This window comes from Mobula hypostoma, chromosome 12, assembly GCF_963921235.1.
Source record: "Mobula hypostoma chromosome 12, sMobHyp1.1, whole genome shotgun sequence".
NCBI classification, from domain to species: Eukaryota; Metazoa; Chordata; class Chondrichthyes; order Myliobatiformes; family Myliobatidae; genus Mobula; species Mobula hypostoma.
In genome coordinates, this window is record NC_086108.1 from 76,167,696 (window position 1) to 76,193,712 (window position 26,017).

Consider the following 26,017-nt stretch of genomic DNA (forward strand, 5'->3'; position numbering starts at 1 on the left):
GAAGTTCTGCCAATACGTCGAAGTGAGCACATAGGGAGGAAGCAATGCTACTCTTCCTTCTGCAATGCCTACAGTGCATTTCTCCACTCTCCATTTGGAAAACCTGATCATTCCTCCATCTTGCTTCTGCCCGCCTACAGGCAGAAACTGAAACAGGAAGCAGCCATAGTGAAAACCATCCACTGCTAGTCCAACCAATCAGACCCAATGTTACAAGACTGCTTTGAAAACGTCACCTGGGAGGTATTTCGAGCTGAGATCATCTCTGAATACGTGGAGGCGGTCACAAGCTTCATTCAGAAGTGCATTGAAGTCATTGTTCCCCAAAAATCAGTCCGGCTCTACCCAAACCAGAAGCCTTGGATAAATAGTTCAGTGCGCGTTGTTCTCAGCACAAGGGATAAAGCCTTTGCCTCCGGAGGCCCAATAGGAGCTCAAGAGATGCAACTGTGATTTGCATAGAACCATCAGGTTGGCAAAATGGCAACATGGGGACAAAATCTGTTACAACTACAACAATGACACATGCAGCATATGGCAAGGACTGCACACCATCTTGGACTTCAAGAGGAAACACAGCACTACAACCAATATTGCTGCCTCACTCTGGATGAGCCAACTTTTTTCATGCTCGATTTCAGGTTGATAAGACTGAACCCCTGAGGAGAGCCGCTGACGAAACCTGCTCCTTCGTCATCTTCAAGGCTGAGGTACGTAGAACATTCCTACGTGTCAATAGCTGCAAGGATGGCATCCCAAAACGGGACCTTAAAGTGTGTGCGAAACAGCTGGCTGGTGTGCTTACGGACATTTTTAATCTCTCCCTTTCCCAGTGTGTAGTGCCCTCTTGTTTCAAATCATCCATCGTTGTCCCTGTACCTCAGGTAGCATGGCTGAATGATAGGCGCTCTGTTGAACTCACCTCAGTTGTAAGCGAATGCTCTCAGAGGCTGGTTAAAGACTTACACCTGCAGCATGCTACCACCCATACTGGACCCCTACAATTTGACTACTGAAGGAGCTAGTCTACCAATGACGCCATAGCCACAGCACTACACGCTGTCCTCGCTCACCTGGAGAAAAGGGATGCATACGTTAGAATGATGTTCCTGGACTATAGTTCGGTATGAATACCATAATTCCCTCCAGACTTGATAGGACATTGATGGGCCTTTTTTGTAGCAATGACAAGACAGCCTACAGAGGAGAGGTTAACACCCTCTCCCTCAATGTCCAAAAAACGAAAAAGCTGATCGTGGATTACAGGAGGAACGGAGACATGCTCACCCCAATCAGCATCAGTGGGACTGCAGTTGATGCTGAGTAGTTTCAAGTTCCTTGGTATACATATCACCGAAGATCTCACCTGGACTGCTGGACCGTACACACTGGCTGCGTGGCAAAAAAATGCACAACAGCGTCTCTTCCATCTCAGGTAACTGAAGAAGTTCAGCATGAGCCCCCAAATCCTTAAGACCTTCTACAGGGTCACCATTGAGAGCATTCTGACTAGCTGTATCACTTCCTGGTACGGGAACTCCACCAACCTTGATCCTTGATCGCTGGACACCGCAGGGAGTGATATGGACAGCCCGGCGCATCTATGGATGTGAACTTCCCTCCATTCAGGACATTTACAGCAACAGGTGTGTAAAGAAGGCCTGGAAGGTCATCAGGGATACCAGTCATCCCAACCATAAAGTGTTTCAGCTGTTTCCATCTGGCAAATGGTACCGCAGCATTAAAGCCAGGACCAACAGGCTATGGGACAGCTTCTTTCTACAAGCCATTAGACGTATAAATTCAAATGTTTGTACATTGTGATAGTGACATAACGCAAAGATTTTTACTCGTCACATAGTGGGACGGATGTAAAATTTAAATAAATTCAAATTCAATTCATTTCTGGGACCATTGGTGAGATCATATTTGTAGTACTGCATACAGTTGTGATCTCCTTACTTAAATAAGGATATACTTGTGTTAAATAGAGCGCAACAAAAGTTCATGTTGTTTAGTGGTCTGAAGTGGTTGCTATGTCTTTTGAATTGTTTATCCATAGAAGTACAGTTTAAAGGTTATTAAGTTTATTCAAGGCTCAGATCATTTGTACTACATAGGAATTAAAGGTTATGGGGATCAGGCAAGAATAAAGCAGAGTTAGGTAAGAGATTAGGTTAATCATGATGTTGAAAGGAAGGCTTAACGAGCTAGATGGTCGACAATTTTTTTTTACATTTTATGTTATATGGAGACACAGTTAAAGGTAACCAAGGAAATTAAATAAATCAGGAATAAAATTCTCATATCAATAATGGTGTTTGTAAAAATAGCAGATTGTTATGAAACATGTGGTTCCTCAGTTTTTAGGCACAGAATTTAGAATTTTGTCTGAGTGTGACTCCTGATCCACAACAATGTAGTTACTCACATTTAAATGGGAAATTTAAAGAGAGAAACAAATTCCCTGTTGGTCCATCTCCAAAGACTGTGTATTAGCTAAGAAATTGACTTTAGTAAAATTGTTCATCTATTCCACCAGACATCAGAAATATTTTCAATAATGTTTAATTATTTCCTTTAATTGTAGGTGGCTGAAGAAGAGTACTTAATACAGGAATTAAGGAAAATTGAAATGAGGAAAAAAGAGCGAGAGAAGAAAACGCAGGATTTGCAGAAACTCATCACAGCTGCAGACAATACCACAGAAATGCGCAGGGCAGAGCGAAAGGCAGCAAAAAAGAAACTTCCACAGAAAAAGGAAACAGAAAAACCAGTGAGAGTCCATAAGTGCTCCATAAATTCTTTTTTTAAGAAAAAGAATAGAATTTTTAAGATAGTCATTATCTTTCTCCCAGTTGCCCAAAACAGATGTTGATCTATTTCTTCCAGTATCTATTTCATAAAAGTATTCCACTGGCTTTGGTTATAGGTAATTTATTTAATGACTAGATGGAATAGATGCACATGCATTTGTGGTTCATGTCTTTAAAATGACAGATTAACTTTTGATATTATTATTTCATTTTGAAGCAAAAGATTACAAATCCATATCCTAGGATTTTAGGAATGAGAAACAGAGTAGCTTCCTCAGCCGAGAATTTTGCTGAATGTCCATCCTAACAGGAACAGGCGTAAACCATTTAACCTCTTGACTCTATCACAAATAAGAGAAAACTTGCAGATGCTGGAAATCCAAGCAACACACACAAGATGCTGGAGGAACTCTGCAGGCCAGGCAGCATCTATGGAAAAGAGTACAGTCGACGTTTTGGGCCAAAGTGTTGACTGTACTCCTTATGATAGATGCTGCCTGGCCTGCTGAGTTCCTCCAGCGTTTTGTGTGTTAACTTGATTCTGCTTTGTCATTCAATAAAATCAAGCTGACCTATGAGAGCAGAAATGCCCCTTGTATTGAATTATATTTAAATAAAATATGGTTATACTCTGCTTTAAAGTTAACAATTTACTTAGTTTCAATTAAAGTTTGCAGAACAGTTCCAAGTTTTTACCATTCTTGAAGAGCAATATATTTTCTAAGTTTACTCTTGAAAGAGACTCGGCTGGTGGTGTAGTGGCATCAGTTCCAGACTTTGGAACGAAAGGTCCCGAGTTCGAATCCAGCCGGCTCCCCTGCACGCTGCTCCATCCGTGCTGGATTATGAGCTGGTGATCTCTTTGGAAACTCACCCAGCAGAAGGCAATGGTAAATCACTGCTTGCTGTAACTTGCCTCGTACGCGGTTCCCCACTACGTCAGGTGTAGAGGGAAATCGTCCGCTAACCGGAGAAACTCTGAATGTGATGTACCTTTCCTTCCCTTTACTCTTGAAAGGGATAGATCGCAGGTAAAAAATAGTAATTGATTATCCTGGATAATTGTGACTGGAAGTGTGAGTTAGAGGTTTGATTTCCTAACTAAGTGACTTGTCTCCTGACATCCATCTATAAGGCACAAGTGATGGAACACACCTCACCTGCCTGAATAAGTGTGGATAAGAAGCTCAGCACCAGAACAAAACAGGCTGCACTTGGAGTATTGTCAACAGTTTTGGGCCCCATATTTCAGAAAGGATGTGTTGACATTGGAGAAAGTCCAGAGGATTTTAACGAGAATGATTCCTGGAATGAAAGGGTTAACATATGAGGAGCATTTGGCAGCTTTGGGCCTGCACTCATTGGAATTCTACCGATTGTTGAAAGGACTAGATAGGGTGGATGTGGAGAGGATGTTTCTTATGGTTGGGGTATCCAGAACTAGAGAGCACAGTCTCAAAATTGAGGGTCGACCCTTTAGAACAGAGGTAATGAGGAATTTTTTTAGCCAGTGAGTAGTAAATCTGTGGAATGCTCTGCTACAAACTGCAATGGAGGCCAAGTCTGTGGATATTTAAGGCGGAAGTTGATAGTTTCCTGATCGGTCACAGCATCAATGGATATAGCGAGAAGGTAGATGTACGGGGTTGAGTGGGATCTGGGATCAGCCATGATGGAATGTTGGTGCAAACTCGATGGGCTGAATGGCCTAATTCTGCTCCTATGTTTTTTGGTCTTATAGTCCACAAAATCCTGAAAAGGGAGGGTGAGCAACCAGAAGTCTTGGTACATATTGGTACCAATGACTTAAGTAGAGGATGTTCTGAAAACAGAATACATGGAGTTACAAAGAAAGCTGAGAAGCAGGACCTCAAGGGTAATAATCTCAGGATTTCAGCCTGTGCCACGTGACAGTGAGAATAGGAATATAATAAGGTGGCAGCTAAATGCATAGCTGAAGAATTGGAGCAGGGGGCAGGGATTCAGATTTCTGGATAATTGGAACCTCTTCTTGGGTAGATGTGACCTGTACAAAAGGGAAGGGTTGCACTTGAATCCGAGGGGGACCAGTATTCTTTTGGGCAGTTTTATTTGACCTGTTGGGAGTGGTTTAAACTATTATGGCTGGAGGATGGGAACTGGTATGGTAGAGTTGAGGATGAACCAGCAGGTTTACAAGTAGATGATGGGTGTTACATGAATGTAAGGAAGGGAAGCCAATTATTGGGTACAAATGCAGACCGAGCAAAGAGTTAAATTGTACCACAGAGGCAAACTTCAAAACAGTGAAGAATACAGAACTGAAGGTGTTGTATTTAAATGCGTGTAGCATTCGGAATAAGAGGGACAAACTCATGGCGCAATTGGAGATTGGTCAGTATGACATGAAGAAGGCCATAGTTGGGAGCTTAACATCAAAAGATATACTTTGTATTGAAAGGACAGGCAGGAAGTCATTGGTGGTGGTGTGGTTCTGTTGGTAGGAGATGGAATTACATCTTTAGAAAGAGGTGCCATAGGGTTATTGAATGTCAAATCTTTATGGGTGGAGCTAAGAAACTGCCAGGGTTAAAAAAATGTAATGGGAATCATATATAGGCCTCCAAATAGTAACCAAGATGTGGGGTTAAGATTGCAAAGGGAGCTGGCAAAAGCATGTAATAAAGGTAATGTTACAATTGTAATGGGGGACTTCAATATGCAAGGGGATTGGGAAAATTAGGTTGGTGTCAGATCACAAGAGAGGGAATTTGTTGAATGCTTACAAGATGGCTTTTTCGAGCAGCTTGTGCTCGAGCCTAATTGGGGAAAGGCTATCCTAGGTTGGGTGTTGTGTAACAACACAGATCTTATTAGGGAGCTTAATGTAAAGGAACCCTTCAGAATCAGTGTTCATAATATGATTGAATTCATACTTTAATTCAAGATGCAGGATAGATATGACCCACAGAAGAAGTTGTTCTCAAATGGCAGAGGTAGGTAACTGTGCCTGACAAGGGAAGTTGAGGACTGCGTAAAAGCCAAGAAAAGTGCATATAAGGTAGCAAAAGTGAGTGGGAAGTTGGATGATTGGGAAGCTTTTAAAATCCAACAAAAGGCAACCAAAACAAAAGCTATAAGAAGGGTAAAGATGAAATATGAGGCCAGAGTAGCCAATAATATAAAGCAGGAGACTAAAGGTTTTTTAAATTATATAAAGAGTAAAATGGAGGTGATAGTTCATACTGGACCACTAAAAAATGATGCTGGTGTGGTAGTAATGAGGGACAAAGAAATGCCAGATGAACTTAATGGGTACTTTGCATCAGTCTTCACTGTGGAAGGCTGTAGCAGTTCCAGAGGTCCATGAGTGTCAGGGAGGAGGAGTGAGTGCTATTACTATTACGAAGGAAAAAGTGCTAGGCAAACTCAAAGGTCTTAAGATGGATAAGTCACCTGGACCAGATGGACTACATCCCAGTCATGAGAGAGGTTGCTGAAGAGATAGCCGATGCATTGCTCATGATCTTATAAGAATCACTTGATTTTGGCATGGTCCTGGAGGACTGGAAGATTGCAAATGTCATTCCACTCTGTAAGAAGGGAGGAAGGCAAAGGAAGGAAATTATACACTGTTAGCTTAACCTCAGTGGTTGGGAACTGTTGGAATCTATTTTTAAGGATGAGATTTTGGAGTACTTGGAGACTAATGATAAAATAAGCTAAAGTCAGCATGATTTCTGTAAAGGGAAGTCTTGCCTGAGAAATCTGTTAAGAGTTCTTCGAGGAAGTAACAAGCAGGGTGGTCAAAGGAAAGGCAGTAGATGTCATTTACTTGGATTTTCAGGAGGCATTTGATAAGGTACCACACATGAGGCTGCTTAAGAAGATAAAATCAAGGCGTTACAGGAGAGATACTGTCATGGATTGAGGACTGGCTGACAAGCAGGAGGCAGCGATTGGGAATAAATGGGACCTTTTCTGGTTGGCTGCAAATGACTACTGGTGTTCCTCAGGGGCAGAATTGGGACCGCTACTTTTCACGTAGTTGTCAGTGGTTTGGATAATGGAATTGATTGCTTTGTGGCAGATTTTGCGGATGATACAAAGATAGGTGGAGGAGTAGATAGTGTTGAGGAAGCTATGTGATTGCAGCAGGACTTAGACAAATTGGAAGAATGGGCAATAAAAGTGCAAGTGGAATACATTTTGGGAAAAGCAACAAATAGTGCAGAGTATTATTTAAATAGGATGAAGGTTCAAACATCAGAGGTGCAGAGGGACTTGGGAGTCCTTGTGCAAGACTCACAGAACGTTAATTTACAGGTTGAGTTTGTTGTAAAGAAGGCAAATGCAATGTTGGCACTTATTTTAAGGGGAGTAGAATTTAAAGCAAGGAGGTGATGCTGAACCTTTATAAGAGACTAGGCCACACTTGGAGTATTGTCAACAGTTTTGGGCTCCATATTTCAAAGGATGTGTTGTCATTGGAGAGAGTCTAGAGTAGGTTCACGAGGATGATTCCGAGAATGAAGGGGTTGACATATGAGAAGCATATGGAAGCTTTGAACAGGTACTCTCTGTAATTTAGACGAACGTGGTGGGGGCGGGATCTCAATGAAACCTACCGAATGTTGAAAGGACTAAATTGGGTCGATGTGGAGAGGATGTTTTCTGTGGTGGGGGTATTCAGAACTAGAAGGGTGACCTTTTAGAACGGAGGTAAGGAGAAAATTTTTTAGCCAGCAAATGATGAATCCGTGGAATGCTGTGCCACAGACTGCAGTGGAGGCCAAGTCCGTGGGTATATTTAAGGCGGAAGTTAATAGTTTCTTGATTGATCAGGCCATCAAAGATGTGGCAAAAGGCAGGTGTATGGGGTTGAGTGGGATCTGAGATCAGCCATGATGGAATGGTGGAGCATAGTCGTGGGCTGAATGGCCTAACTCTGCTCCTGTGTCTTATGGTGTTATGGACTTACAAAAGAAAAACTGAAAATACTGGAATTTGTGGGAGAAGAAAGAGTCAACTAGTTTTGAAGAAATGCTCGACTTGAAATGTTTTTCTTTCCACAGGTGTTGCCTGACTGTTTGAGTATTTCTATTACTATAATATCTTGATTTTCAGGGAGTTGCAGTTATATTGCTATTTATTAACTATGAGTGGCTGTAAGTCCTGGAATTCCTTACCCAACAACATTATAATAGAGTATTGAAATAGCTTAGGGAGGTGGCTCATCTTCACCACCTGAAATAATGCTGGCCTTGCTAGTGACACCAACATACCACAAAATTAATACAGTATACAAACACTTCTGGTGTTTCGTTCTACTTCCACTGCTGATAATGCATACTGGAAACCACCAGCTTAAATTGACGTTTTTAAGCAATTTTATACAAGTATGAACATTTTGCACACAAACATTGTTGCTAATCCCATGTTATCCACTGCAATTTTTAAACTCCTAATCAGATATTCTGGTGCTTTGCCACATTTGACAAAAGTTATAAAAAGTAAATAAGTTAAACTACATTTGGTCTGCATTTGATGGATTTTTGGTGCTGCTATATAGCACCTGGCCTACCTTAAATCAGTGCAAATTACTGTACTGTATTGTACTGAGTGACAAAGCATAAAAATCAGGTTTGTGTTTGCAAGCCTGAGTATGGTTAAATATTTTTGTTCATCAAGTTCCATTCTAGAAAGTTTAAATAATTTTGAGTTGGTCTTAATCAAATGTCTGTTAGCATCATTTGCAATAAAAGTGTAACAAGTTATTTAAGATTGACTTGTGAACCTCTTAGCATTGATTAGATTTTGGTTGTTGCTTTTTAAGTTCTTTTCCCCCATGTAAAGCTTCTATAGAATTCCTCAGCCAAGATCAAAAATTACAAATGGTGTGGCATTCAGATTTCCAAGAATGTATGTAATTCTGTTCCAATATATTCTGTTTACTCTTGTTTTATAGACTGTACCAGAGACTGCAGGCATCAAATTTCCAGATTTCAAGTCTGCAGGAGTCACATTACGAAGTCAACGGGTAAGGATTTAAAAATTTTCAGTAAGGTTTAAACTGGGTGGACATTGTATAAATGTGATATTAATGGTATAAATGTGATATTAATGGAGTGTCACTTATCAATTTTTATATGAATCATTTGATTTGAATCGTAGTGCAAAGCTTTCTTGTGAGAGGGTCAAATTCACAATCAGAAACGTACCAAACATGTAGTAACTGTACATTCTTACTATAATCAGCTGAACCTGTTCTGACATTAGCCTGTTGGAATCCATCAGCAGAGCATCAACCTCTTGTAGTTTTTCAGCAGTATGCTGGAAAATCTATACACTGAAGAGATATTAGTATCACTGTTAGCTGTGAGGAGAGGCCAGTCGATCTAATGTTAGTGGTGTGAGGGGATCTACCTGCATTTGGATAGGTAGGCGTTGATTGGGAATAGTCAGCATGGTTTTGTGCAATGTAAACTATGTCTCTTAAATTTAAATTGTGATTTTCAAGGAGTTTGCCAAGGGGCGGTGGATGTTGTCTGTGCGGATTTTAGCAAGGCCTTTGACAAGTTCTTGCATAGTAGGTTGGAACTGAAAGTTAGATCACATGTGATTGATGGTGGGTTAGCCAGTGGGATATAAAACTGGCATTGTGGTAAGAGTCGGAGGATGCTGTGGAAGATATTTTTGTTCAGGTTGGAGGCCTGTGGCCGGAGGATTGATGCTGGGTCTGCCACCTAGGGTTGGCCACCTATAATAACAATTTGAATGAGAACGTAGGTTGCTTGGTTCGTAAAATTGCAGTTGGTGCAATATATATATATAAACAATGAAGAAGGTTACTTAAGATTACAAAAGGATTTAGAGCAATTGGGAAAGTGAGTCAAGGAATGGCAGATGGAATTTAATTTGGGCAAGCGCATGATGTGGCATTTTGGAGTTTAAGCCGTGACAGATTTTAGACAGTTACAGCATGGCCCTGGAGAGTGCTGTAGAATAGAGAGACCTAGGAGTACAAAAACATAGTCCCCTGAAAGTGGTGACGCAGGTAAATAGGGTGGTGAAGAAGGTATTTAGGATGCTTGTCATCATCAGTCAGGGCATTGAGTATAAGAGTAGGGATGTCAGTTTACAACTTAAACAGGATATTGTTGAGATCACACTTGGAAAATTGTGTACAGTTCTGGTAATCTAGCTATGGGAAGGATGTCATTAAGCTGGAAGGTTGCAGAAGAGATTCACAATGTTTCCTACTCCTGAAGTCATTAATCAGCTCTTTGTCTTTGCTGGCGTTGAATGAGGGATTGTAGTTGTGGCACCATTCAGCCAATTTTGCACTCTCCCTCCTATATGCTGATTCGTCACCACCTTTCGTTCGGTCAGCACAGTGGTGTTGTCAGCACTCAACCTCACATTTATAAGTAGAAAGTGAGTCGAACAGGCAGCTGAACTCACAGCCGTGTGCTATTCTAACTTAATAAAGATTTTGTATTTTGAGAAGATATTTGAAACTATAAATTTGTTTAGGTTATGACCTGAGCTGTTTGAGGGACTTTACTGAGGACTGAGCTTAATTCTTATGAATGACCAAAGAGCATACGATGACTGTCCTATTCTTCCCTTTCTCCTAAAAAAAACAACAGTGGTAACATTAGCATCTTTAAAGTACATTACCTAACTTGAAACATAATAGAAGGCTTTTGGCCCAAAATGTTGACTGCACTTTTTTCCATTGATGCTGCCTGGCCTGCTGAGTTCCTCCAGCATTTTGTGTGTGTTGCTTTTGTTTGTGAGAATTGGGAAGTTGTTAGCAAGATAAACTGGGGATTATCAAAGGCTTGGCGTAGTAGTCAACATTGGGAAGTCTAGATCCAACCTTCTGCATCTGATTCAATCACTGTTGATATAATATGAAAAGGTAGAACTACAGGTTATTCATGCATGTAAAATTACTGAATTATTATGCCAGAAAGCGTGATGTTAGAATTTTTGTAAATTTCTACAATGCAAGATGCATGTAAATTCACTGATTTTGAAAGATCATCTTGATAATCCGATGAAAAGAAACTCTTAAGCCATATAAGATAAACTTGTTCCATGCTTCAGTAATATGGAGGGCTAATTTATTAAAAGGGTACACAGTGTCAACAGCTAAAGCGTATTTTAATTTACTATCATTACCAACATTTCATGATTTATATCACCAATGTAAAACTCATATCTGAAAACTTAACCATGTCAGTTTATTTGTCTTAAAGACTGATGAGTACAGACGAGTCAGTATGCAAAATTTATTTAATCAAAGCAAGGAGTTTATTACCCAAATACATTTAATAATGCATTAGCTCCTGTGGATTAACATACTGCAGTTTGTTTATTGGAATGACTGTAAAAAAGTGATCATCCAGTTCAAACATCAAATGTTCCTAGGGACCATTTGCAAAAAGTCTCATTTTTTTTTCCTGTAGTTTGCAAATTTCCCTACATTTACTTTAAATTTTTAATCTTTTCAGTTGTGACTTTTATTTTGAGTTTCTGAGCAATAACCTCATTTTTCTTAAGTATCAATGATCAAGCCAGCTAATTGCAAGCAATGGAAATGTTGATTTACATGGGCCTCAAAGGTCAAGATTCGTTTGCTAATAAGTGGCACAACAAAATTACCTTTTGTTAATGACTATTATGTAATTACATTCATAGAATAATTGTAGATGAGTTTTATAATCTTGCCCCTGGTGTTCACATAATATTGACTGATTTTGAATATGTTCTAACATCCAAAGGTGCTCAGAAATATTTGAGATTCACAACAGTTCAATTTTAACTGTTGGAGTAATATCATGACATAATTCTTACCTTCTCCTGGCATTCCCTCCCCTCCCAGCCAGGATTACTATCATCACTAGACTTCCCACTAAACCTTCATTCAACAACTCTGAATGTAGTTAGAGAAATAAAGAATGATTATTCTAGGTAATATAGACGCCAGCTGTGGTATCTCAAAAAAAAGGGAAAATATCATAATTGTTACATGTTAAATGATGCTCTGAATGAGCATTTCATTGTGAATAAAGGAAGACAAAAACAGTTTTTCAATACAAAGATGCACAATAGTGCAGCTAGTGAAAGTCATCATAGTAATGCATTAGTAGAATTATTTCCTCACAGTTCCAACATCCTGGATTTAATATGGGTAGAAGTTTGAGCATTTTTTTCCCTATTATTATGTTTGTTCCCTTTGGGTGTTCTGATTTCTTTCGACATTCCAAATACATGTACTTTGGTAGGTTAATTGGTTAACCTACATCGCCCCCATTGACTAGGTAAGTGGTAGAATCTGGGGAGCAATTGAGTGAAATCTAAGGGAGAACAAATTGGGGACATAGTTTTAAGATGACAGGTATGAGCTTCAAAGGGGATTTGAGAGGTAATTTTTTACTTGGAGAATAATATCTAGAACACACTGCCAGAGGTAGTGGTGGAATTAGATATAATTATGATGTTTGAACAAAATTGGGATCGTCACTTAAGTAGTAATAGAAATAGCATTGTGGGCATGCTATGTTGGCACTGGAATATACTCCTAATGTGAGTAAAGGCAGAAGGATTGTTATAAATTTTCTACACAACTCATTGGTGTTAATGTAGAATTAGTGTTCATGTGTGCTAAATGATCAACATGGACTTGGTGGGCCAAAGGGTCTGATTCTGTGCTGTATGTCTCTGTGACAAAATGAATCTCGAGTGAAATGCCACATAGTGTTGAAAATGAAATTGGGTCAAATGCAGTTTTACAAGTCTTAGGCATCTATGTCTTGTACTTTGGTTTACATTTTAAACTATATCTGATTTAGAAACATAGAAAACCTACAGCACAATACAGGCCCTTTGGCCCACAAAGCTGTGCCAAACATGTCCTTACCTTAGAACTACCTAGGCTTACCCATAGCCCTCTATTTTTCTAAGCTCCATGTACCTATCCAAGAGTCTCTTAAAAGACTCCATCGTTTCCACCAGCAGCCCATTCCATGCACTGACCGCTTTCTCTGCGTAAAAAAACTTACCCCTGATATCTACTCTGTACCTACTGCCAAGTACCTTAAAACTGTGCCCTCTTGTGCTAGCTATTTCAGCCCTGGGAAGAAGCCTCTGACTATCCACAAGATCAATGCCTCTCATTATCTTGTACACCTCCATCAGGTCGCCTCTCATCCCCTGTCACTCCAAGGAGAAAAGGCTGAGTTCTCTCAACCTATTCTCATAAGGCATGCTCCCCAATCCAGGCAACATCCTTGTAAATCTCCTCTGCACCCTTTCTATGGTTTCCGCGTCCTTCCTGTAGTGAGGCGACCAGAAATGAGTACAGTACTCCAAGTGGAGTCTGACCAGGGTCCTTATATAGCTGTAACATTACCTCTCGGCTCTTAAACTCAATCCCACGATTGATGAAGGCTAATGCACCGTAAGCCTTCTTAACCATAGAGTCAACCTGCGTAGCAGCTTTGAGTGTCCTATGGACTTGGACCCCAAGATCCCTCTGATCCTCCGCACTGCCAAGAGTCTGGCCATTAATGCTATATTCTGCCATCATATTTGACCTACCAAAATGAACCACCTCACACTTACCTGGGTTGAGCTCCATGTGCCACTTCTCAGCCCAGTTTTGCATCCTATCAAAGTCCTGCTGTAATCTCTGACAGCCCTCCACACTATCCATAACACCCCCAACCTTTGTGGCATCAGCAAATTTACTAACCCATCCCTCCACTTCCTCATCCAGGTCATTTATAAAATTTGTGTTTCAAACCTACAATTTGGTACATTTCAAATCTGTAGTAATGACAAATTTATTTGTTGCCTGCACAAATCAAATATATAGTTACATGAAGGAGGCCACATCAAAAGAGAAATTTAAAATACGTAAAATTAAATAAAGTTCACAGCACCTGCCTGTGATAATAAACCTGATTATGATTCTTTGGTCGGTTTCAGTTATATTTTGACTGCCGCTTTTAAATGCCAAATTAAAAAACAGGATTAATATTTCTGACCTATTATAGTAATGGAAGACAGTTCCCTTCATTGTATTTGTTGTGTATAAAACATAGCCATACATCAATTCATAGAACCTAAAATATTTTACATATTTTGTATACCTAACATTATTATGCATCTTTACTTTGTGTTCCATTGACTGGTTGTGTAATATAAATTCCAATTCTATAGATCCTAATGTGATTCTTAAAAGTCTGAAATGCCCTGGGCATTGGAATTACTGTTGATAAATCAGGTTTAAATTAAAATAGGGAAAACATAAACACTACCATTTGCAAGTGTGTAATCTTATGTTATGTCATACATTATTAATATATAGATAACATTTTTTTAGTGTAGCATAAAGTAGCTTTGGGGGCTAATGGTGACTGATCATGTTACCCTTTTGTTACTGGACTTGTGTTCCAATTTAAAGATTGATAAAAATGATAATTGTCATCTACCTGAAATTAATTGAAGAAAATGCAGGTCTTAGGAGGCACAAGCCAAAGTAAGGTAAAACATCTCATGATCATTCATACATTTGCATTATTAATAATTGTATTTAGAGAAACCACAAAATAGTTGAATACACAAATATGCATCATTACTGCTTGGCCAACCCTTTTTTTGAAGTCTGAGAATCCTGACACTTGGAATTCCAATTAAAAAGTTCCCTGCTTATTTCTGGGACCAAGAAGCCCAAGTCAAGATGTCCAAAAGAAAGGTCTTGTATGCTCCTCTGGCCCTACTTATTACAAGACTGCAGAGGGCCTAACATCATACCTGGTTTAGTGCCATTCCTGAAGGCATGCTAGAGCCCAGTATTGTGCTTGCTTGGCGACATGGTCTTAGATAGATGAGTGAAAAGGTCTTGCTCCTACAATGCCCTGATAAACTTTTCCAGCAGCATAACCAGGGTAGATCTTTGCTGGCAGAAACATTGCATTTGGTTTTAATGGTTTATAAATGCGAGAAATTTTGAAATTAATTTTGAAGTTCACAATTAAAACAGAACTAAAGTAAAATAATTAAAAACAAAAACTTAATTAAAGCAGAATGATTAAAATGATCATTTTGCCTTCCCTCTTGTTTCATGTTTCGATGTGATAGCATAATGATACAATGAGCAGCTTGTATCAATAATTTAAAAGTGAATCAGAAATCTTTGCATCCTGTTTGTCAGTTTAGATTACATTTTTGAAAAATACAGTACTCTTTTGAGTGGAAGTTAGATAAAGAAATAGGCATTTACAAGAACAGTGGGCCTTCCATGTTAGTCTGGATTAATGGGTATATGCAAAGCAGGATGCCAGAAGAAATCACAAAGGGAGATTTTGACATCATGTGCTGAAGTTTAGGATTTACTGCATATTCAGTAGCATTCAGAACTGCTGGCAGTAGACAGCACAATATGGCCGTCTTTGTTCCATCTTCCAACAGATTTTGTTCTATCTGTTCATGAAAAAGCACCTATTGGCCTGTGATTTCATGTATGCATGTTTTGTAATAACAATGTAAGTTTCACTTGATTTGAGAATGTGGTAAACAACAAAACAGTAATCCATATAGAAAATGAAATTTTCACCAATCAGTGTGTAATTATTTGCATGTAATTTTGTTTGAACTCTCTGGGATCTTTCCAAAATACATCTCATACATACGACACAAAAAATGCTAGTGAATGCAGCAGGCCAGGCAGCATCTATAGGAAGAGGAACAGTTGACATTTCGGGCCGAGACCCTTTGTCAGGACGAACTGAAAGAAGAGATACCAAGAGATGTGAAAGTGGGAGGGGGGAGGGGGAGATCCGAAATGGTAGGAGAAGACAGGAGGGGAGGGGTGGATCTAAGAGCTGGAGAAGGGAGAGGATCATGGGACGGGAAGCCTGGGGAGAAAGAAGGGGGAGGGTGGAGAGCAGGCAACGAGTTGTAGTGAGAGGGACAGAGGGAGAAAAGAGAGAGAGAGAGAAAAAAAGGGGGGGAATTAATTTCCAGCATCTGCAGATTTCCTCGTGTAATACATACGATATATTTCTTCCTTTGTATGCTGAATGTTGTGACTGAAAAAAATAATTTCAAAGGAACTGACATATTTATTAATGAAACACTAACTACTTTAGTTTCAATATTTTTGTAAGTCATCTGATTATTACCTTCTCCTACTTTCTGGATTTAGATGAAACTGCCTAGCTCAGTTGGCCAGAAAAAAATCAAAGCTATTGAACAGATGCTGACAGAATTGGGAGTTGGTAAGCAAAGAATGGATATCCTGATTATGTTATTGATTACTGTATTAAAAATGTGTACATTGATTATGCTATTAATTTTGAAGAATATATTATCAGTGAAATTGCCAGACCAGTTAGTGTATGGAAAAAGGACAATCTGAAACATATTAATGTACAATGTCATACTTCTAAAACTGTTGCAGCTTCAATCTATTTAACACCAAAAGATTGGTTGAGTTTCTGTTTTGGTTCCAGAATCTGGATTAAAACCAATCCAAGTGGATGGACTGAAACTGCTGTTCTTTTTGTTCAATGTTTAACCATTTGCAGAACAGCATGAATTCAGTTTCTTACAACACAAATAAAGCAACAGCAAAATACTGTCCAGGTGAAGGGTTTAAATACCAAATCTCAACTGTCCATTTCCCTTCACAGTTTATGCCTGACCAGTTCCTTTAGCATTGTGTTTGTTCAGCGCAATACTGTCAGTGACTTTCCAGTAAATAATAAATGCAGGTAATTTAAAAAATTCTAATTGGTTAAAAAAATTTCAATAGGATTAGGTCATGATGCTAGAGGATCAAAAAGAGGTAACCAGTATCTAATGACATTTTTCACATTATCAGGACCCGGGCCAAATGTTACTTTTGAAGCTCAGATTTTTATATATTGGAAAATGCTGTTGTTGCTGTGCAGAATATTTCCACACACAATCTCTTGTCAGTGTTGCTGCTTGAAGAATGGGAAGCGATCATGTTCAGTTGTATTGAATACAAAGATGTTTTAGTTCTATTCAACAATACAACCTTAAGAAAATCAGCACTTCTTTAACATGACATTGAGCTGTTAACATGGATTGTGCATTCAAATTTGCTCAATAATGTGTCATACAAAACTTGATAAAAATTGACAAATTAGCTTGAATTTCTAGTTCCCTGAATTAAAGGAACACATTCTAATATAATTCCAGTGCCTAATTGTCAACACTATATGCATTAGGTGATTTTGGATTATCTGATGTGAAGTTATTTACCAATTATGCATTGTTTATTGCAGAATTACAGTGGACAGCATCATGGCTCATATGTCTTTACAATCAAATATTAGCCGTACTTATTGTATCTATGATATATTCTACAGATAAATTTCCAATTTCCTAAATAAGTTAAGAATGCAACACTATTTTGTAAAGTCAAGAAAATCTTCACAAACAAATGTGTTGTATGCTTTAATTAAATTGCTTCACCCTGTGACCTCACATTTATCAGCAAAGCAATACTGCTTTCTTCCAAGTCACAATTGTTTATATTTTTAATTTTAGAAATTGACATGAGAAAGATATATGATGGTGCCAAAAATCATTAAAAATAACTTTCTTTAAAAGTAAATTTACTGGCTATTCAAACATATTTCTGTTAGTAATGTTGTAGGAAATGCAGATACGCAAGCAATCCATACTCTAGATGTGCTCTGTCATCTTGAGTTGCTAGTTCAGAATTATAGAAAGTTGGTTACAAGTCTTTTGAATAGTCCATTGAATTGGACAACAAGTATTCCAGACTTTTATTGTACTTTTCCAGTTGCATCTCTTCAGACTTTAATAATAACCAAGGGTATTTTGTGTAGTACTATTGTATAATGTGACCATTTCAGTTTGAGTAATGCTATACTTTCAGTGGAAGTTATCATATGATAGTAAGTTTTTCCTCCCAGAACATATCTGGCAAGACCAGTAAATCACTGTGGTATTATAAAGAGACCTATAATACTTCCCTTCAGGTCACTTTGATGTGTCCAGGTCTTGCTTGGTGCCAGTAGTCCTAATATTCCAGTGATTTAAAGGGATTCTCTAATGGTGATATTCATGTTGAAGGTAAACTAATGTATCAACTGCACACAATTGTAAGCAGAATAAGCCAACTTTGGAGGAATGGTTTATATGCTCCCATAGTTCTGAAGTTTGATTTTATCAACCCTGAAGTTATACTGTATTACATATTTGGACACATTTTGATTGTTCGATCAACCTTCCATTCTTTCTAATATTAAACCACTTATATAGATTAGAAAGGTGTAGTTTACATTTCCTGGAATTTAGGAATGTGTTTACTTTGATTGATCTTGATTTGCAGATCTAAACCCAATGCCCACAGAAGAGATAGTGCACATGTTCAACGAACTTCGCAGTGATCTGGTGCTGTTGTATGAACTCAAGCAGGCATATGCCAATTGTGAATATGAGCTTCAGATGCTACGACATCGATATGAGGCCCTGGCAAAAACAGGGCCAACTAACCTGTCGTCAGAAGGTTTTGGCATAGATGGGCAGATAGGAACTGTGGGACCCAGTTCTGAAGAAATGAAAGGGGAGGGAAAAGATCAGTTCATTGATGTTGTTGGAGCTGCACCTCTTACACCGAACTCGGTAAGCACAAATAACGTGAAAATATCCAACAACTTTGAACATTTTGCCTATATAATTAGTTAGTTTGTAGTGGCTAATTAAATAATCAGCCTGCCAATAAACTGAAATTTTTAATCCATGAATTATGTCTTTTTGTATTGAATTATATAGTTTTCTATTCTTAAACACAGAAGATTCTATAAATGCTGGAAATCCAGTGTAACACACCCAGATTGCTGGAGGATATTTATGTCCTCTGAAGTAGTTAACATTCTGGGCCAAGGCTCTTCATCAGGTCCTGATGAAGGATCTCGACCCAAAATATTGACTTGTTTATTCCTCTCCATAGATGATGTCTGACCTACCGAGTTCCTCCAGCACTTTGTGTGTGTTACTCTAGCTTTCTATTTGTTAATTTATACATATATATTTAAATGTTGATGTCCATTCCATTTATATAATAATGACTTTTCTTAATATTATAAATATTTGTACAAAGCTTTTAATATGTTAATAGATATTACCAGTGGGAATCTACCTTTTTAGCCAAACTGGTATCTTTACATTGTAAATAGTGTGTAAATATTTAGCACTGTATTCAATTATCAGTGCCTGCTCAGATTTGGGCAATTAGTGATGGGTAATAAATGTTGACATTGCCAGGAATATCTATATCTGTTATTCCTAAGTTTGTTAAATGTATGTGTAAGTATAATATTGACAAAATATCAAGGTATATGGAACCAAGAATGGCAAATGAAGCTCAGATCTGTAGTCACAAACAAGAGAAAATCTGCAGATGCTGGAAATGCATGCAATACACACAAAATGCTGGAGGAGCTCAGCAGGCCAGGCAGCATCTATGGAAAACAGTATAGTCTACGTTTTGGACCGCGACCCTTCATTAGGACTGGAGAAAAAAAAGTGAGTCTGATAGTTCTCTCCTATCAGATTCCCTCGTCTCTCGCCCTGTATCTCTTTCACCAATCAAAATCTCAGCTCTTTACTTCACCCCCTTTCTCCTCCCTCCTCACTTCCAGGTTTCACCTATCACCTTGTGTTTCTTCCTTCCCTCCCCCTACCTTCTAACTCTGACTCCTCATCTTTTTTTCTCCCCCAGTCCTGCTGAAGGATCTTGGCCTGAAACATCAGCTATACTCTTTTCCATAGGTGCTGCCTGACCTGCTGAGTTTCTCCAGCATTTTGTGTGTATTCCTCAGATGTGTAGTGATGGTTATTGTATAGGGAACCTGGTTCTGCTCTGGATAGCCAGCTCCATTTCTCATCTTTCTCTGCCATAAGAATAGATTTAAAAAAACAGCTTCTAAAGTCCAAATAACTTTTCTTTGTAAGATTCAATGATATAGTTACTTAGTGCAGGAACAGAAGTTAAGTAATTGCAAATTGCTGGCAATATTTAAAGAACGTGTCTGTAATATAATTGTTATTTTTCCATGGGGAAATCCAAAATAAGGATGATTTCAGAGAGACCATTGTATTTAAATGCATTTTAATATATTTATTTAAATACTGCTGAGATATAATAAATGATTTATCCCTATAAAAATCTTAAAAATGTTTCTTAAGATCTGAATGGCTTTACAATATTAGAATGTGGTTATGATATGCATGTAAGAGAGCCTGAAATCAATTGTTAATTGCTAAGTCGTCACCACAGAGACTTTAGCATAGAAATTCGATCTTGTTGCAGGTTTTTTAAGCAGTACAAGTCTGAAATGCTTCATAAAATCAATTCCAAATTGCATTTGGTCGATTGCAGCAAGCCATGCGCATATTGAAAGACTTCATCAAGTTTTCTATGTATGCCACCCATATTCACATGAAACAGTGTTGAGTGACATCACTATCCTGCAAAGCACATTCAGTGCCTGCCCCAGATGGTTTCATTGGGAAGTTAGTTGGAGTAACATGGGATCAACTAGGATTATAAGTGGAGCTACAATACTTCTAGAAGTATTCTCTCAATATTAAGGTGTATCCATTTTTAAAATTTTGTTGCTCCAGCATGAATGTGAACAGGACGTGATTAGCTGGAAATAAAAGCTCTGGAGCTTCTGTGTTTCTCTAAAAGCAAATTCCACTCACCCTGCACTCGGATGAGGAACAGTATTTCCAAAAGCTAAAATTTTCTAAGGCAATTGTGACTGAGATCTTCCACTGTCTACAGTAATGCTGCAGCTGGGTCTATGTTCCTGTAGAAGTAAAGTTAAGTGTTGTCCAGGACTAATTGGTTTTCAAATCATTCCACTCAATGGTGGCTGATGTCTGTTGTGCACATTGCTGTATTCAGTTATGGAGGTCTTAGAGTTCATCATCTCTCTTATTGGAGAGCAATAGGTACAGTGGTGGCATCTGAAGTTCAGAGGAAATAAAATTATGTGCACACATTATATTAAGGGCTATATATGTAAACAAAGGAAAAGCAATTAATCATATAGGCATGTTCAAGATCACAACAATATTCACCCATGGTCAGTGCTATGCACCTGGGATTTTTGAATGCTTCTTCCAGCCTGAAGTTGCTTTTTCTGCATGGCACATTTCTACCCTATGCTGGACATCTAGCTTTTTGAAAACACAGATTTTCTCCATTCTTGAAACCTCACTCCAGTCTGGATTTCCTACGTAGGTGGTAGAATGGCATAGAGCTAGTAGAGCTGCTGCTTCACAGCTTTGGTAACCTGTGTTTATTCTCGACTTCCACCACCAGATTTCCAGTGCTCACATTCTCCATGTATTCATGTGAGTTTGTTGTAGACCTCAATGTACTTCACATTCCAAAGGTTAACTAGACATCATAAATTGCCCCTAGTGGGTGTATGAAGTGTAGAATTGGGAAAAGGAGGAAAATTGATAGGTATGTGGGGAGTGTAACTGTGATTAGTGTAAATAGCTTCTTGGAGATCGCACTGGAGTCCAACATGTTTCTGTGCTGTATGACTTCATGAGATCTATGGCATCTTTGAAAATTATATGTTAAAATATAATATATGTAGGCCCACAAATGCCTGTCTGCAGCATAAAGAAACATTTGCATCAAAAGGACTGACCCATAACATTTAATCATTTCTGTATCTCTAAGGAGATTTCACTACATGGATTTCTGCAATTTTAGAGCTTGTTTTATGTATTTCCAGTTTGCCTGAATGATCAATCTCAGCTGCACATTAGATAACAATGCACAGAATGCAACATGGTCACACAGGTCAACTCTGGTTGCCAAATGACAACTTTTCATTAGAAGGTGGCACAAAGGAAACTGAAGCCTAACAGTCTGTATTGAAGCATTTCACACCGTAAAATTTCAAAATGTTTACATTCACTGCAATTTAAATATATCACCTCATTTAATTTAACCCCAATCAATCTTTTTTTTAAATTTCAAAGTGGATAAAAATTGTCTGCATTTTACTGATTACAATAGAAGAGATTGAATATAACTGCATATCTCTTGAGTTTCATAGTTTAAACCTATCCTCAAGGTTTGTTTATTTTGGAGTATTTGGAAAAAATTGAAAGCATTTCCTTTTTTGTCCGTCAATTTTTAGGTTGACCATGTTGCCGTGGAAAAGGCTATATATTTAATAATTCATTAGCTAAAATTACCAACCAGGCAGTGGCTTTTTGGAGACAGAAACGGTTAATGTTATAGGTTGATAATCTTTCACCCATACTGGGAAAAGTTATAAATGAAACAAATTTTGGTTTGCCACTGTGGTGTCTGCTGAAAGAGATTGGCAATATTTGTTAGTTCTAGTTCCTCTGTTTGGAGGAGGCGAAACTGGAAGGAAATGAATGAAAATAGTGAGGGAAAAAAAGGATGAAAATGAATAATTCTGGACTGGTGAGGTACAAAATATTGCAGGTGCTAGAAATCTGAATGCTGAAATCTATTAAGTCTTTCTCTTCCCATAGGTGCTGCGTGACCTGCAGAGTGTTTCCGGCATGTTCTGATGTATGGGATGTTTCAGGTTGATATTCCTTCAGAACGGACCAGTTTTAACTCAAAGTAGAAAGGCTGGTTATCTAAATTGTTGAATTCAGTGTTGAGTCTTGTGAGCTGTACCAAACCTTGTTGAAAGATGAGCCGTTACTTCTTGAGCTTCTTTTGAATTTTGTTGAACAGTGTAAGAGTCCAGGGGAAGAATTCAGAATTGAAGTTACAGGCAGCTGGAAGCTAAGATTCACGCCTATGGACTGAACTAAGTTGTTCTGCAAAGTGTCACTGTGTCCGTTAGAATTCGCCTGTGTGGAGCATGCCATATGATGAGTATAAAATGCTGTGCTCTAACTTGGAGGAGTTTCTGCTTAATTAAGAGGTTAATTTGATATGATCCTTGTGTGAAAAGTTTGTTCTAACAAGTGTCTGATTTACACATTTGCATTCCTGATTTGTTCTGTAGTAAAGTTTATGATTTTGGGAAGGATCTGAGTGAAAGCCAAAGCTGAGATCTGGGTGGCACATTTAACAATAGTGTAGAGAGTATGCAGGAGGACTGACTGTATTTTGCACACAGGAATGGGAAACACAAGTTTCAAAATCTCAAGACTAGATCTTTCCAAATAGCTTAAGCGCATAAAATCAACTGAAAGATCGCTGTCATTGCCAGACATTTATTTGTACGAAATTGGACTAGTCTCTATTTCACATAATTGTTTTGCAAGTTATCTTAAAAATGCTTGATTAACTTAATTCTATCTTTGCTGCTAATGTCAGTCCAAGATTATCGGAATGTAGAGAGTATAGAGATGCTCAGTATTAACAGGAAGTTCAGTGGTTTATTTCTTGTTTGGTGGACTTGGCCAAGTACACTAGATAACATTTCCATCAATTAGTTTGCAATCAGTGGAAATCCATCATTCATATCTTCTCAAAATTGCCTTTTTCCTTTAGTGATTTGAACACATCTTCCTTCAGTAAGGCAATATCTGTCATGAGAGCAAATAGAGAAATCTTGAATTTGAATCAGATACATAGTTGTGGCTTTGGTGTAGTTAATGAATATTAATGGGTCTCTCTGATGTTCTTTATATAAATCAGTATAAAATTGAACAGAATGTCAGTTTTGAAAAGTTGGGAATGAAGATTTGCTGCAGGGCATTTTCAGTGGTGTACAAAATAGTTAAAATGTTAAATACAGCTTTGACCTTTACTGGCTGATTAAACAATGAAGATGGCATTAGATTAGAATAAGACTGAAGGTCAAACCAATTCACTGTACAACCATTTTAGAGTGCTTCACATATTGTTTTTACCTCCAACCTACCCCATGACACCTGTTTCCCCCTCCCCCCAAAAAATTCCCTGTACTTGGAAAAAATGAAAAAATAATCTGGTTTTGGTAATTTGGGATTCTTCCAAATTTGAGAATTGAAAATGCTTTTGCAAAATTTTAAATGTTCTATGCAGTTGTAATACTTCTTGATGTGAACCTCTGTTAAGTTTGGATAGTTCTTGGGTGACTGAATTGCAACAGTCTGTCAGAGGAGCCAAGTTTGGATCAACGTCTTCATCGCAATTACACTACTTTGGTGGAAGAGATAAAGGTGGTAGTAGCTGATACTAAGATGCCTAATATGTTTTGAAGATGCTGCTATATGGAATTATGAAGTTACTCAAACCTAACTGTAGTACTAAGCTATTGAATACAGAGTTTTAAATTTCTGAAAAGTTAAACTTGCTATTATCTCCTAGGGAGTTAAAGTTCTTCAATATTAGAGAGTATCTGTTAGGATAATTCGAAAGTTCCGGAAAGAACAATTTTTGTAAGCCTACAGAAAGTAGTGGATACACCCCAGTCCATGATGGTAAACCCCTCACCGCCACTGAGGAGAGCTGTCACAGGAAAGAAACATCCATCATCAAGGACTTGCACTATCCAGGCCATGCTCTCTTCTCCCTGCTGTCATCAGACAGGAATCACAGGAGTCTCGGGTGCCACACCACCAGGTTCAGGAACAGTTACTTCCCATCAACAGTCAGGCTCTTGAACTAAAGGGAATAACTTCACTCACCCCAAAACTGAATTAGGTCTACAACCTATGGACTCACTTTCAAGGACTCTAACTCATGTTCTCGATACTTGATGCTTATTTATTATTATTTCGTTTATGTCTCTTTTGTATTTGCACTGTTTGTTATCTTTTGCACATTGATTGTTTGTCCATCTTTGTTGTGTGTGGCTTTTCATTGATTCTAATGTACATCTTCATTACCACTATGTATGTCTGCAAGAAATTGAATCTCAATGTAGTATATGATGACATATATGTACTTTGATAATAAATTTACTTAGAGCTTTACAAAGACAAAAGCATGCTTCATTCTTCCAATTTTTATTTCTCTTCCTAATAACTACCTTCAATTCATTTACATCTTGCCCCCAACTCAATGTCTCAATTATTCATCATTCGTGTACCCTCCACAGCTCTGAGCAACCTTTAACAAAGTCACACATCATATCTTGTGTGACTGTGATCATAGTTAACTATCTCTCAACATTCTTCACATTAGTCTGAAGAGAATTGCCTGCCATGGCTTTACTTCTTTTCCTTTGCTACACTTTTTTTTCAAACTCCAGCAGTATTATCCGAAAACATTCTGAGGATGGATATGTATGCAGTTGGTACCCAACTGTCTTTTCACAATTGGTCCTTCTATTTCCCATGATTCACTACTTGATGGACATCTACTTCTTGATAAGCAGAAAACGCCTCCAGTTAGATATTGGGAAGAACATAACTATTGTCTTCATTTCTGCTATATTTTCCATTTTCTAATCATTGATTCCTTTACTTTCTGGGTCCTTTCTGATACTGAACCATTTTGATTGTCACAACAATAACTTGTTTAACCTGGGTGAGCTCTTGACATGTATCCTGTCCATTAATGATGCTCCATCTGTCATTGACAGTTTTCAAGGCTGTCCAGTCTAACCTTTCACAATCTGTAAACTTAAACTCATCCATAACTCTGTTTAATGTAAACTGTAGTGACACTGAAATTTCTAATTAGGCATGACAGAAGAAAGTGAACACAGATTTTGTTGAATATAGAGAGAAGTAATAAGATGGGGTGGGGATATTTTCTATGGAGATACTTTTTAGGACTTCCCTTGCTCTCCTCACCAATGTCTTTCCAGAAGTAATAAAGGAGTAAGTAACCAAAATTAACATAATCAAAAATTTTAACGCTGAAAATCTTTTAAAGAGTTTGATTAAAATATAGTTTGGAAATTCAATATGGTGACCTAAGGAACTAGTTAAGGAATATTTATAGCCTTACCATGACTACATGTAAGACAATGATTACATCTGTGCAATAGTTAGATTAAAATTATTTTTTTCCTTTTTGTTAAATATAGGAAAGCTTGGTTCCTGACTGAAAAGTACAAATTTTTTCCTTGGAATTAAACCTTAACGAATTGTGCTAAACTTAGTCCTATTAACAGATTGGATAGTTTTGTGTAAGGTGTTGGAATCTGAATTAGTATGATAGTGGTATGAATGGAATTCGTATACTA

General features: G+C 38.1%; 1 protein-coding gene across 3 annotated transcripts in view; it reads left to right on the forward strand.

The window, feature by feature from the left end:
* Positions 1-26,017, forward strand: part of dmap1 (DNA methyltransferase 1 associated protein 1) — a 121,916-nt gene that overhangs the window by 91,393 nt on the left and 4,506 nt on the right. For all 3 annotated transcript variants that reach the window (XM_063064434.1, XM_063064433.1, XM_063064435.1), the window contains 4 exons: positions 2,591-2,776; positions 8,764-8,835; positions 16,018-16,090; positions 18,202-18,494. In XM_063064434.1, coding sequence (XP_062920504.1) covers positions 2,591-2,776; positions 8,764-8,835; positions 16,018-16,090; positions 18,202-18,494 — 624 coding nt within the window. The remainder of the gene's footprint in view (positions 1-2,590; positions 2,777-8,763; positions 8,836-16,017; positions 16,091-18,201; positions 18,495-26,017) is intronic.